The sequence below is a fragment of the Aythya ferina genome (assembly GCF_964211825.1).
Source record: "Aythya ferina genome assembly, chromosome: 4".
NCBI lineage: Eukaryota > Metazoa > Chordata > Aves > Anseriformes > Anatidae > Aythya > Aythya ferina.
In genome coordinates this window covers 70,699,296-70,713,952 of record NC_140300.1, presented here as the reverse complement: position 1 = coordinate 70,713,952, position 14,657 = coordinate 70,699,296, and the positions used below count along the sequence as shown (strand labels likewise).

The 14,657-nt window shown below is 40.5% G+C and overlaps 1 protein-coding gene across 4 annotated transcripts in view; it reads left to right on the top strand.

Annotated features, from left to right (window-relative positions):
* CENPE (centromere protein E) overlaps positions 1-14,587 on the top strand; it is a 34,381-nt gene extending 19,794 nt beyond the window's left edge. For 2 of the 4 annotated variants that reach the window (XM_084516640.1, XM_084516637.1), the window contains 17 exons: positions 10-231; positions 1,088-1,246; positions 1,444-1,671; positions 2,734-2,871; positions 3,756-3,956; positions 4,039-4,185; positions 5,910-6,122; positions 7,236-7,445; positions 7,915-8,124; positions 9,335-9,556; positions 10,172-10,375; positions 10,919-11,031; positions 11,538-11,635; positions 12,149-12,308; positions 12,794-13,053; positions 13,633-13,732; positions 13,971-14,587. In XM_084516640.1, coding sequence (XP_084372766.1) covers positions 10-231; positions 1,088-1,246; positions 1,444-1,671; positions 2,734-2,871; positions 3,756-3,956; positions 4,039-4,185; positions 5,910-6,122; positions 7,236-7,445; positions 7,915-8,124; positions 9,335-9,556; positions 10,172-10,375; positions 10,919-11,031; positions 11,538-11,635; positions 12,149-12,308; positions 12,794-13,053; positions 13,633-13,730 — 2,883 coding nt within the window. In that variant the 3' untranslated portion in view covers positions 13,731-13,732; positions 13,971-14,587. The remainder of the gene's footprint in view (positions 1-9; positions 232-1,087; positions 1,247-1,443; positions 1,672-2,733; positions 2,872-3,755; positions 3,957-4,038; positions 4,186-5,909; positions 6,123-7,235; positions 7,446-7,914; positions 8,125-9,334; positions 9,557-10,171; positions 10,376-10,918; positions 11,032-11,537; positions 11,636-12,148; positions 12,309-12,793; positions 13,054-13,632; positions 13,733-13,970) is intronic. The other 2 variants (XM_084516638.1, XM_084516639.1) reach the window with 2 other exon arrangements.
* Positions 14,588-14,657: the final 70 nt, after the last annotated feature.

Here is a 14,657-nt window from a genome sequence, read left to right as displayed (position 1 = left end):
TTCTTTCAGCTCGCTGAAGTAACTGAAAACCTGACTCGTGTCTCTTCTGAGTACGACACGCTACTTGCAGAAAAAGAACAGGCTGAAAGAATAATGAATGAGCACGTCTGTCAGGAGCCTGAGAAAATTGCTGTACTTAATCAGGAGAAAGAAGAACTGCAGCAAATGGTAGAGGTCTCTAAAGCAGAGAGAGACCAGTTAGAGGCTAACTGTCAGGAAAGCAAGAAGAGAGTATGTATTTAAATCTTTTAATCTTTGTTTGAAAGACACGTTATGCTACTATGTTCCTTGAGTCATGAAGCCTGTTCAGTATCTCTTCCTTTCTTCATTTGTTCTCAGAAGCAGTAAACTAAATGTAGGTTACTCATCCAATCTGGATCTTGGAACTTGTTTCTTAATTTTATTTCACCACCCCTTTGGTCACTGTGCCGCTCTGGGTTTCGCAACAGTTGTTTGCTGCCTGACGGACAAACACTGCACAAGTTTCTGTGACATTTTTCATCTCCGGTAGCTTTGCGTTTAGCACTGAGCAGTAAAGGTAATACGAGTTTACAGAGATCAAAGGGCTAAAGTCTCCTACCATTTCAGTCCGGGATAAATGGAACAAGAGAAATCTAAACCTGGAAAAGAAATGACCTAATGTATTTCTCCTTCCTGATGTCTTGTTCTTGGGGCAGAGTAGCACTTCAAGGTTCCAAGTATTTGCCTGAAAATGTGTTTATGTTGACAGAGTATTTCAGACAAACTTAACCTGAGGTGCGGCCGACAAAAATGGAGCTAGTAAGTAGGTAAAAGGAAGTCTGGTAAATCTTTCCTAAGAGATTTGCAGAGCCTTTCATAAGAATTAAAAGCTCTCATGAATTTGAGCAAACTTCAGATAGTCTATCCATACGTAAGAGACCAGAGGTCCTAACTGTTCCAAAACCTAGAATCAGTTAACTAAGATGAAATCTTCAGAGTTGTAGATCTTGCTACAGCACAACTTGACAAAACATTCCCTTCACTGGTGACAGTTGCCCCAAGACTTGTAAGTAAAATTGAAGAAAGACATACTGGGTGATCAGCCGTGTCACGCTTTGTTCTGCAGTTGTCAGAAGTTCTGACAGAAATGGAAAGTCTGCAGGAAGAACTAAAGCATCATAAAGAGCAATCTGATATTCAGAAGAACTTGATAGCAGAAGGAGAAGAGAAACGGCAAAAGACTGAAGAAGAACTAACTGAAGAAATAAAGAAACTGAAAGAGAAGGCAAGTACGCTAACAAAGCAACTCTTAAAGCTGATTTAGAGAATGTCCCCTGACGGACTGACGGGAATAACAGCTACCTACCTATTTTAATTTGTACTGTTTTGCAGGTCTGCTAGATGAGTTTTTGCAAGTAGACCGTGCCATCCTGTTGATAAACAGCACGTGTTGATTTTGTATTGTTTTTTCTACTTTTGTAGATAAACGCGTTGAGTGAGGACTTAAGTTCGGTAACTAAGGAAAGGCAACAGCTGCTGGGAGAACTAAAAGAGAAGACTGAAAGTGAAAACAAAGGCAATGAACTTCAACAACTAGAGAAAAGATGTGCTGTGTTAGCATGGGAGAGAGATGAGTTTGAGGAAATGCTGGAAGCTGTTCGAGCAGAGAAGAACAAACTGGAGGTTAACCTGCAGAAGAGTGTTGATAAGGTGCTTTATCTTTTGATTAAAGTGTAACAACGATAAATGTTTAGGAGAGAAGGCTGGCTGAATCTCAAAGCTGTTTTTCAAAACAGCTATCTTGCCAGTATTACTGTTACATGTACAAATTGCAGATACTGGTGTGCTTTAATTTCTGTCTTGGGGAATTGTATTAAGGACCTATGCGAAGATGCATTCTTTCAAAAAATCTGAGACCTCTTTATTTAGGAAGGCATGAAGAACCAGAAAACATGGATGCAGCTACCCAAATGCTTAATGGGCATTTCTGTGAATTTGGTGGTGCGTTTTGGAGTTCCAAAGCTGACACTGAAACAGAGCAGTTCTCTGCGTATCTCTGTTTTGCTTCTGGATAAAGAGTAGCTTCGTAACAGAGCCCTGGAACAGGTTGCCCAGGCTGGCTGCGGAGTGTCCTATGGAGCCATCCAACAGCTGCCTGGATGAGGGCCTCTGCAACACGCTGTAGGCAACCCTGCCTGAGCAGGGGAGCTGGACGAGATGATCTCTAGAGCTCCCTTCTGCCCTCAGCCACTCTGACTTTGTAACGATGAAGATGACAGTTGAAGTGGTTGGGTGGTGTCCATCGAGCAGCAGTCTTTGTTCAGACAGGGAAATCACCTCGGTGATCTGTAGTTGTTTCAAATCCGTGGCAGGCAGAGAATCTTCTTATGCGTGCTACCACTATTTTCCAATTCATCTATTTTAGTGTATCTGTTGCCTTGCTGTAAAGCTTAAACTTCACTCATGTTACATCTCTGCTCTGTGTTCCTCATCTCTGAAACAGGGATTGCGGAAAATAAGTCAAAGCATGTTTGTAGCATACTTTGCATACTTGACAGGGAATACTGAGGATTTATCGGTATTCTAAGTTGGTAGGTTTTATTTAGGAGAACTGTTCAAAGACAAAATCTGCAACTTTTTAAACTAAAGCAACTTCTGTTTCTGTTAAGTATTTTGATTCGTATGAAATATCGAATGGTCTGGTGTGTTAGAAGTAGATTCAGCTAACATCTGAGTTTGGATATGTGAAATCTCTTTCTGTTTTTACTCCAGCTTCTTGAAACAGAAAAGGAATTGAAGCGGCAGCAAGAACTCCTCAGCCATGAGAAGATCAAAGCTGAAGAAAGGGAGGAACATCTGTTAAAGGTTCAGAGGAGGTCAGAGATTGTACAGGACAGCCTAACAAGTAAGGTGAGGAGCTTAGGAGCTTTGGTTTTTAGCTAGCTACTCCACAATTATGTTTTCTGACGTTTCATCCCTGATGAGCTAAGTTTTTGCTCAAGACAAGCCCAATTTAATTTTAAATTGTCAGCCTATCAGTGTTGTGTGACATAAGCATGAACACGAGAGAGGATTTGTAAATGTTTATTTAGCGATATTTAGAAGTGCCATCCTGGACTCGTGTCAACCTTATAGCCAGCTGGGTTGGCTGCTCCACTGGAACGGACACAGATTTGTCCAACTTGTCCGGGTTTGGTATGATGGTGACTCTGTGTGTGTTGGTTGAGACTTTAAAAGGCACCACATAGGCTGTTTGAACTTAAGTGGGTTTCGAATCCTTGGTGCTTTGCACGCTTTCAAACTGGCTGTTATTCAGCAAATGCTGCCACTTGGCTCTTCCCAGCTCGATCTTTCTGCGGTTTCCACTTCTTTGCTTTTCACCTGCCAAACTCTTCCTTTGTAGATCAAACAGTAGAACGAAGGATTGCTTCAAGCTGGCGTATGTGTTGTTGATCAACTGATTAGAGCAGATAGATGGACTATGGAATTGTCTCTGTCTCTTGCTAGTTTTTCGATTTTCCTGAAACAGTCAAAATGCATTTACGTTACATGTTTTCCTCTTGCTTTAGCGGAAACCAGAGTTGACTGGAGTAGAGCTCTCTGGATGTAATGCTATTTCTCTTATTTATTCTTTGAGTGATTAGAAAACTGAGATTCATGTTTAAACTTCTCTTGCTGCTAAGGTGAATTTTAGAATTACTGGAAATCGTATTTGACACACCTAATTTTAGTACTTGACAGTGAAGTGTAGAGACGAGGACAAACGCAGTTCTTGTTTTTCTCCATCACTATAGATTCAACAGTTAACTGAGACACTAGATAGTGTATCAAGTGAAAAAGACCAGCTATTGGCTGAGAGAACTAGTCATTCTTCTCAGCTTAAAGAACAAATCTCATCCATTAGTGAAGAAAAAGATGAGCTACAAAAACTTCTTCAGGACACCAGGTCTGAGCGGGACCAGCTCAACGTGGAATTGCAAAAATCCTCTGAGATGGTTGGTGTTGCAAGTTGCATACCTGGGTTAGGAATAATTTATCTTCTTGAATGGTACCTAAATATGCATGTATTTATTTTAGTATATTGAAACGAGTGCTAAACTGGAATGTGCTCTAAGTAAACTGAAGGAGAGAAGCCTGAGCGACGCGTCTGTTCAAGTGGATGCACTGGATAACGCAGAACAGACGGATGATGACAGCCTGAAGGCAAAAACCATGCGAATTAAGGTAAACTACCCTGTTTATGTAAGGGTACACGTTAAAACTTAATACCACTTGTTCCAGAGCATAAACCTTGCTTCCACGCATCATGTGCTAATGGGATTGCATCTCTTGCTAAGATACTACACACCACGGGATTGGTTGGTTTGTGGTTGCTCTTCGGTGACAGTGCAGCCTGTCCTGGGAAAGTTAAACTGAACTTCTCAATTGAGACATCTCACTCGATTTACTGTCCAGTCGCCTATATCACCTATTTTTATTTGGAGCTGCTTCCCTGTTTCGTTTTGTTTTTCAAAATCCCTCAAGTTCTCTCTTCGGTGCATCCCGCCCCCAAAAGTAAATTGATTTCCATTAAATTGGTTTCACTAAATAGCTTCTCTCATCAAAATAAGAAGTTCCTCTAATTCTTTGTTAATTAACAATCCTGAGTATGTTTTCTCACAAATGCAAGAGCCACTACTAAACTCTCAAAAGCCTAAATAAACCAGCTTTATGGAGGTATGAAATACTTTACAGGTTACCATCGTATTTATTGCAGTCTGCACGTCTGTGCAGCACGATCAGACATCACTCTATACCTGCCAGAAGCACGCTGAGGGCTGCTTCAGTCATCACCAGGAGTGGTGAAGAAAGGAACGAAAGTGAGAAATCAGCCACGTAGCTTTCTCCATTCACACTGGTTCTGTGCTATACCAGCAGTACGAACTAATAATGAGGGAAGTAAAAAAAGAAAACAAAACCAAAAAACCTGCTGATAACCTTTTAATGGTAGTCTCCCCTTCTGACATATAGCTGGGAGCTTTCCTAGTGGTCACTAGAGAGCTCCTACCTCTTTCACAGGTAGAAACAAGGAGTCTGAAACTCCTTTGGGGGGGGGGAAAAAAAACTTGAATCACATTGCTAAACCTATGGTAGCACAGCCTCTCTCGCTACCTTATTAGTGTTTGTGGATGTGTGTGCAGGTACCAGTACAAAAAAAAAAAATGGAATCTTTGGTTATGGGAATTTATATATTTAGTTTATATATTTAGTTTTATAATATATATTTATATATATTATAAATTATATATATTTAGTATTATAATATTTAGTTTAACTACCCTGGGGGAGTTTCTTTTGTAAAATGTTGCTGTCGCCACAGAAGTCATCGCGATGGCACTCTGAGCCGAGCCACCCATGGCTATTGAAAACGTTCTGGGCTGCTGTATAAAAGCTTTGTTTCCTTTTAATGTTGAAAAAGCACACGTTGCTTCAGTGCACAAGATGGGGGAAAAACAGGTATTGTAATGAGAGAGCTCTTGTCTGTTTCTGGTACGGGTGCTACTGGCCAATGAATTTAGGCTGTTACATGTGCCCTAAAGTGTAATCTAGCTTCATGTATCTCATCTGAGCTGCAGTTCACTAGGAGTGCCTCGAAGCTTGTTTGGCCTACGTGGCCTGCTCATGACTCGCACAAAAGGAGCCAGGAGACCAACTCAAAGCCCACTCTGAGGGCAGTCCCGGTGGCGAACTTGTGAACAGGCAACAAATTCCATTTCAGACCCAGCTGTAGTGCTTTTGTCATGCTCCTGTGGCAAGTCAAAACTTGAAGGTCTAGTCCTGTTAGCTTTTTTCTTTTTCGTAAAACCAAAACATTCTGTAGGGGTTATCCTGGAATCTGATGTGAAGCTGCTGTTCGTAGCTAATGACTCTTTCTTTCTTGTGACTGAATTTACTTAATTTGTATTTAGGAGCTTCTGGAGCTATTCCCAAGTGTGGAGAAGAGGTATGAGTGTCTCTCCACAATGTCTTGTCGTAAGAAGGAGGATCTGAATAGCCAGAAAGCAGTGATAGCTGCGATACTGACTCAGCTTTCACCAGAACAAAATAAGCAAGTCAAAAGACTTCAAATGGAAAATGAGAAAATAAACACTCATTTCCAGCGTTTATTGGACAGACTCAAGGTACCGACTTCAAATGCTGAATATGTGGATGCTTCACGTTGCTTTGCTTCACGCTTTCTTTTTCCAAGAAGCTCTCAGTACTAACAGCAAGGACTCTGTGTATATGCTCAAGCTTTGATTTTTGTTTTCTGTAAGTCACGCGTTCACGAAGCCCATTACAATCCTGGAAAACTGGAGCTATTTAGATAAGCTAACCTTAATTTTTGACTATAGTTCAGCTGCTTTGCACAGCAACATTTCATTAGTGTTAATCCATTTCCATTGGTGTGAAAAGAAGTACTCTGTGGTCTGTAAATGAAATTGTGGACCCCTGAGCACATATTTCATCCGAGAGGAAGGATGTGCGAGATGCCTTGGAGGAGCATGTTTGTTCTGAAAAGTTGCCAAGCAGTTTAACTTCTATGGTCGAGCAGACCTTCCCCAATCTGTAGTTGAGTGGAGAAACAAATTCCAATTTTCAGGAAAAATTGAGGAAAATTCAAAAAATTCAGGAAAAATTTCTTTATTTACCGTGAATGTTTAGGTTGGGAGGGGTGGGGGTGTGGAACAATGATGGGGTGACAATTCTGGTAATAAAAATATCACATAGTTGTATTTTAGTATGACCTTTTAACTAAAAATGTTAACAAATATTCTGAAGAACGTGATCTCCCAACTTCATGGAGACTATTTCATGTTTTTCTTACTTCAAGAGATGTTTTTCAGCTTTTATGCTCGAGATGTTTAGGCTTGAAGATTAGATTTACTCGGCTAGAGTAAAGCTTTAAATTAGCACAGTGATACATACTCCATACCTTTAACAACTCTAGGATAAAATCAGTATAACAAAACTACTTTGAAAACCAAAGTCTAGATACGTAGCAGGCTGTCTTAGCCTTTTAAGCTCTTTTTTTGTGGACTCCTTGAAAGAAGAAAATGCCGACCCAGCTGAAAGTCTCACACGCCATTGCTATAGGACACGAGAACGTAGCTTTCGTAGTCATGTTTCAGTTGTCCTAAACATCTATTCGCTAGGAGAATAAATAGACTGAATGATAAAATCTGGAATTTGAGCTGGATGCAAGGTAGCGTTCTAAAGCTTACTCACTGATATGTCCTGTGCTTCTACGACAGTTCCAATTCCATCTTCTTTGCTCAAAGAAAATGGAGTATCATGCTACTGTGAACAAGTATGCAATGGAATTGCTTGAGGAAAAGAGAAAACAAGATCAGCTGCAAGCTCAAATTCGGGGTCTCAAGGAGTTTCATTTGACCCAGAAGGAAATACCTTCTCGAGTGGTAAACGTCGGCGAAGTGCTGCAGAGTTTGCATTCGGATGCAGAGGTAGCGGTTGAAACAACTTTTCAGCCAGGCTTGTTTCTTTTGAGACAGGGCGTAATGTGGTTGTGCTAGCGTGATGGGCATTGGTTTTGTCTGTTTAAACTCAGTGTGGTGAGGGGAACACAGAACTCACATTTATTTATTGCCACCAGTTCCGTGAAATGATTTCTCTGTTTCATAAAGCGTTTCTAACTGACTTGCCCTTTAGAATCCATACTATCTGATCCTAAGATGATTTTTGAAGCAATTGGTTGACTTTTTCTCCTTTCACCTTCCCACCTATCCCCAGGAATGTGGATTGTTTTCTAATTTTCCCAGTAAGGTACAGCAAAACTCATTTTAGCTTAGCAAATATGCTATAATTAGGTGTTAAAACAGACTTACAGTAAGTATGGATACCTAAGGGGGCGAAATTTCTATTAAACGTGTAGTTATCAAGGCAATGCTTAAACTTGCTCTCTTCTTTCTAAAGAATATTATCAAAGACGTATCAGAAATGGAAAGTGAACTTCTCAGCATAGAGGCAGAGTTACAGAAGGAAGAAAGGGCTGGAAAAGAAACAGCACGGTTCTGGGAAGCTTGTTCAGGACTCCACTGTGATGCAGAAGAACTGAAAGAAGCGCTAAGAAAAGATAATGAAAGGCTTTTACAAGTCATTAAGTTCTGGACTGCAAAAGCAAAGGTAAATTAACTTAATGAATAAGAAATATGTTTTGTGTAAGCACTCTGCAAGTACCTCTGTAACCTGGTTGACAACAAACACAAAAAGCTATCTTAAAGTTTACTCATTTAATTATTTTCAGTTTATCCAACAGCAGTGGCTACAGGCGTATTTATCTGTAAAACGTAGGAATACCTGGAAGATTTTTACAGGCTTTCTTCCCCCTACATTCAAACTTGGAAACTTGTGTTTAAAGAGACTTTTGGGGAGATAGCTTTCTGTGTGTATGTGGTGGTGTTTTTGTGTGTGGTTTTCTTAAAGAGAATGAATCTTAGAAACTGTAGGTTCGTAACTGTTACTCCAACCTTCCTTGTAGAACTTGGCAGCCTGATGCAGTCACATTCTGAGGGCTTTCTGCCTACGAGATTCTGTTCTTTTCAAACCACCTTTAGAATGGCTGAAGTGTTTTTTGTTGGTTGTTTTTTTTGATAGAGCTTAATTGTAATTGACATTCTCACACCTTTTCTACCTTCAGAAAGCTAGATTATCCTAGAGGTCTTTCAGCTGTGCTTTCCCTCTTCTTTCTTCCTTATACCACCCACAACTGGGAAAAAGTCTGTTCTGCTGTCTGAGGTGAATCATGAAGAGCATTTCATGAGGTGACATCTTTTAATAAGCACATCGGAGACCTCTTGGAAGACAGGCTGTGGGAGGGACTCCTCTACCTCCTGACTAGTTCTTAACAGCAGTTGTCTCGACTTCCAGCATACGCTTGTTACTAGGCTGTTCGTGCTGTGCTTTCGGCTAGATTATGAAGAGCTCGTCATCCTTCTGCATACGTTGTGACTCACTCTCAGCCTACTGACAAAGAGTTGAGCTGCTTCTGTAGAATTATTTGTCAGCCTTGACTTCTACCGGATTTCCCAATGCTGACAGGCTCTTAGGAAGAATTCTTTGATAGACATTCTGTGAATCAAAGCTTTTACAACAAAAGCAGCATTCTCTTCTCTGCGCTAAACAACCCGAGGTCTCTCAACCTGTCTTCCTAGGAGAGGTACTCCAGCGCTCTGATCATTTGAGTGTCAGTAATTCCATTTTTGGTAATAACTGTCTTCAAATGTGCAACTGAGTTCAGAATGTGAAATTAATACAGGCTAAGAAACTTGCTGCTTTTTCACTTATTTCTAGCTGGTTCAGAAATTTAATCTGTTCTTCATTACTGATTTTTCAGACATTCTCTCCGCTTAATTCAGAGTTGAATGACAGAACTTCCAACTACTGCAAAAATGCTGATGCTGAATATAAACGGACAAAAGAGAAAACTGAAGAGTTGCTTCAGGAACTAAACGCCCTTAAGGAACAACTGGCCCCTGGTGGCTCTGCTCATCTTCTGCTAGAAGAAGAAAACAACAGACTTCATAACCGCTTGAAGGCTGCAGAACAAGATAAAAAGGTGCAAATATATTTTTCTAAAGAAAACCCTCTTTATGATTATTTTCTAAGCGAGAGTACTTTCGACTGAAGAGAAAATGAAGATTGATGACTGTAAATCTGTCACACGATACACTGGCCCACAATGGACTTTTTTTTGTAGATTTCTTTTTTTCCAAAAGTGGAAGTTTGAGCTCTGCCTGTGATGTGATTTAACGGTCAGTTTTCTGTGCGCACACACGTACAGATGTTAGTTTATAAATCTCTGTAAACGCACCCAGTTATTTCCGAAGTATAGGTTCCAGTAGTGTGATATTCATTAACTATACAGCAGTCTCTGCGTCAGACTGGAAGCTGGATAAAAATTGTCATGACTCATGGGGGTTGCACTCGTTTGCCCTCTGTCCATACTTCCAATGTCACAGTTACTTGTGTTCAAAGCATGTTTTTTTTAGAGTTGAATATCCCAGAACAGTAACAGATGAAAGAGAACAATGCTATAGACTGTATAGGAATTCCTGTTCTGTTTGTTGTTTTGTTTGTTTTGATGAAGAATATCACCCTGTGCTGTGCAGGGACATAGTTATAACTCTTGGCTTGGTGTTACTGCTCATGAGTGGTTGGTATATCCCAACAGGCTATGGAAGCAAAAATCCAAAAGTTGGAAAACATAGCAAAGGAAGCGGAAAAAAATGTCAGAGAAAAAGATGACAGGATTGAACAGTTACAAGCACAGATGAAAGTAAAAGCAGCTACGAGTGAGCTCACCCAGCTGGAAGCCAAACTGAATGAGACAGAGAAAAGCCTCAGCACTGTCCTAGCAGAAAATCAGAGTCTCCAGGTAGGAGTCAAATTATTTTCGAGTTTCATTCTTACAGCGAGGGAAGCAGAGAGCGCTGTAAAGTCAATTTGTAGTTCTGTGTGGTTTTCTTAGAGAAAAGCACTCTACTCACGTGTTGTAGCATGCTGTTCCACGTGCTACTGGTGCTGCTTTCAGAGACAAAATTTAGAACCCATGTTACGGTATTAGAAGCTAAATTGATTGCTTCTGATATATTGCTGAAACATTCTTAAACTTCCAATTTAGAAACTGAAGCATGGGCTGTTTTTTTCTGCATAATCTATTGGCATGCTAGTTCAAGATTCCCAGATGACATCTGCAAGCAAGTCAGCAAAACTGGCTGAAAATGGGAGTGCATTCATTATGTTCAGATGGCAACTGGTCCTATGGTACTGGTTAGTGATCTGGGCGTTCTTAGCCCAGAAAAACTTCCTGCTTGCAGCTCTGTCCTGTAACTTCTGGCAGATTGCAGTAAAAGCGCAAAGCAAGCAGTCCCCGTATTCGGTGCTTTTCTTCATAGTAGGTGTCTTGTTTTATTTTCAGGAAAAGTTAAATAAAGGTGCTGAGTTGTACAAAGAAGAAATTAATGATCTCAAAACACAGTTGGTAAGATATGACATGGACAGAACGAAGCAATCAAAGATCTTTGATATGCAGTAAGTTCACGTGTTTGGTTTGTTTGTTTGTAACCGGTAGCTCTTCCCTAACCCCCACACCCCTGAATAAGAAGTGAGCGTTCAGCTTTGGGTCTACGAGGTTTTTATCATAGCTGCATTCCAGAGAAAGTAAAAGCCACGTGCACCTCAGTCAGGTTGATTGCCAAACCAACCCCATCCCCATGCACCCACCAAAATTTCTCAGCCAACCTACGCTCAGCCATAAATCAAACTGTTCTGACGACTGTGAGGGGAAAGCATCAATGGAGAGCGCTCTGAGGCTCAATGGAGAGAAAGGATGCACACAGAATAATTTAATAATAATAGTTTAACTTCTGCTTTTCTGTACTTCACCTGAAATCTAACTGACAGCCAGATGTAGTTTTTGTTTTACTTCACATACATTTGTCTTTGTTAATAGGCTTGAAAATCCAACTAAGTCTCTTGCAACTTGAATAATTAAGCTTAAAATTTTTCTGTTTCCCTCTCCCTGCCCACCAATACAGACTTGCTAATTATAAAGCTGTTGCAGAACACCAAGAAGAACAGTTAAGAAAGCTAAAAGAAGAACTCAGAAGAGCACAGCAAGATCAAGACGTTACTGGTAAACTCCGGATCAATATAAGGGATTGTTTCATATTAAACATCTGGTTTTAAGGTTGTGTGGTTAAATTCTAGGCTTAGATGCAGGCCTTTTACCTCAAAAGGCCGTGAGAGGGGTAGGATGCTTTGGAAGAGGTGGAAGGCTGAAACACGGGAGCTGCACATAGGCTGTACTGGAATCACAGCAGTTCTTGCCTGGTTTCAGTTCTTGCCTGGTTTCGTTTGTTATTTCTTGGATTGTGGTTGCTGTTGTGGTGGGTTACGTTCCCATATCTAGTTCTCTAGTTCTAATCATGATATAACTAATCACATAAACTCCTTAATATCTCCCTGGCAGTGTGATTACTGATGGTGGGTTTAAAAAAGAGCTGTTGTAATGATACTCCGAACCTAGTGAGGTTTTACATACAAGGCTACGGGAAGGAATTTTGCATAAGCATGGCTAAGAGAAATATTGACGTGGTTTGAAACCCTGACCAAGTAACACGTGCTTTTGTATAAAACTGTTTTCTAGTGGTATCTACAGAAACTCCTCAGCAATACCAAAAGCCCCTTACTTGTGGTGGTGGCAGTGGTATAGTTCAGAGCACACACGTGCTTGTTTTAAAATCTGAACAAGCGAAGCTACAGAAAGAGAACTTGCAGCTGAAGAAACAAATTGATGATCTACTAAGGTAAGCATAAAGATAATAAGCGCCGCGTTAACTAAGTCATTTCTCTTTAACCTATGCTGTTACAGTTTCTTTCCTGGACGGCTGTAGAAGTGGAGAATTTTTAAGTGTAAGATGTGAAAGAGTCTAGCAAATCTAAACTTCTAAAGGTGGTGATGTATGTCTGTATACTTCTTGATGGCTTTTAAGCTTTAAATTGTTTTTTTTTCCATGAGAATGGAATTTTAAATGCTTTTTATCAATAACTGGAGAACACGTTTTGTTTGGATCTCTTTAGCTTTTGGGAAGAAAAAAAAATTATGCCTCCAAAAGTAAGAATACCCCTTTGGTCGTGGTAAGGAGGCTTGCATTGCCATGTCTGTCGTATGTCAAGGGAATTGTCATACAGGAACATGCAGGAACTGTCTTGTCAGGCATTTTTCTTGACTTAAAAGAGTTGTTTAATGTTTTCTATAATTAAATGCTGGTGATCTTTTTTCCCTGTTCAGTAATGAGGCTCAATTGAAAGATGAACTTAGAAAATGGAAAGAGAGAGCGCTAAAATTGAAAGAAAAATCTTCGAGAGAGACTACTCGAGAGACAGTACCAAGGTCTCCAGCGAAGAAAGTGGTGGATTCCCTCAAAGAGCAAAATCCATCCTTCAAAGAGCCTATTTCTCAGGAAACGGTGACTCAGGATGCATCAAAGCCTCTGCCACTGACGCGTCCAACAAATTTCTTTGATAATTCCAATTTAGGTACGCTAACAGGTATGTAATATGGTGTCTGATTAAGATTAGGAGAGGCAAAATATAAGGAGTGGTAAAAGTAGGTGTCCTGTGCTTCCTGCATTCGGTCCCAAAACTCTCACGGAAACTGTTCTTGAATGCCTTGTTACCACCTTGGTGGAAGGGCTGACCAGCTGGTGCCAAAACGATTGTATGTGCTGTACAGCACCCAAATACTTGAAACATTCATGAAGATTAGGCAGACTTTATATTTCTTTTGTTGCAGTGAAAGTGTTGATGATCGATCACTGCAAAGTGACTGGGCAGAGTACCGTTCCTAGCAGACAGATGATGCTATAGCATCTTTTGCTTTCTGACGTTACCTGAGTTAAGTACTTGCTTCTGGCAAAACTGATTCTCACAGGTTGCTCAGTCATCTATTCAGAGTTAACTGCTGGTTAACTTTTTTTTCTAAATTTCTTTGAAGTGGTTGATTTTAGTCGTCAATGTGAAATCTCCTAGTCTGGCAGCTTCCAGCTGCAGTAACAGCTGCCCTAGTCAGGCTGTCTGTGATTGTGAAACTGGGAAAGCATTACTGTAATGTTCTTGTCTTCTCTGTAGATGTGCCACCTGCAGGAACAGAGCCCACAGAACAACCTCTTAGCCAGTGGTTTGGATCTTCAGAGAAAGATAAAGCCCCTGATTGTACTACCCAGTGAAGGTATTCTGTTGTAAGCTGCCTTTGCAGTGGTAACATCCAGAATCCGCCTATATGGAAGACGGTTCCGTCGGGTTAAATCATCAGCTGTGGGAAGAGCTCTGGCAGCTGCAGTTCCCTCGTTGTGCTGGAGCTGCTGCTGCTTCCCCCAGCTGGCAAAGCTGCAGTACAAGAACAAAAATGAAAAAGCAGTCACGTTGCCTGCAACCCGGTGCTGATGTTCTTCTTTGGTTATTTTCAGGATAGCAAAAAAAGAAGAGCTAACATACTGAAGAAAAATGGACACAGGAATGAATCACGAACTAAGCTGCGGTGAAGCTTCTCGAACTTCTCTGGCGTTCCTGCAAGAGCCCTCGTCTGGGTGGCTTGTACCTTCAGTTCTTTCCAAATCAACATCTCTCTGTTCTCACTAGTTTCTTTTTGTTTCTCAATATAGAAGTCTTATACTTGCTCTTTTTTTGAGACCATGGAAACTGCATTTTTACTACAACTTTAACCTCTGTATCACGGACTTTCCCTTTTCAAGGCACAAAATAAATCAAGGACTTCTCTTAAACGCTATGCAATATTTCTGCAGCTCTGTCAATTATGGTGCCAGGAGTAACTTTGTATTTTTGCATCATCTTTGAGCATACTTCTCTTTCCTGTTTGGAGTGTGACATCTGATTATTTTTTTTCCAAGCAGTAACCAATGGATCTAATTGATGCTGCAGTTACTCTAGTGAGTGAAAAATAAATAGTAATCAGGGCTGTATGGCAGACTGTTTTGCTACCCTGCCTACCTGAATTTTGAAACTTACTTTTACGTCCTGTATAAGGTTTGTTTTGACAATAAACTTTGTGTTAAGTATCTCAAAATATTTCTGCTGGTCTCTTCAGTTTTGTGGAGACATGATGGTATGATTTGGGGATGCTGATTATAATATTC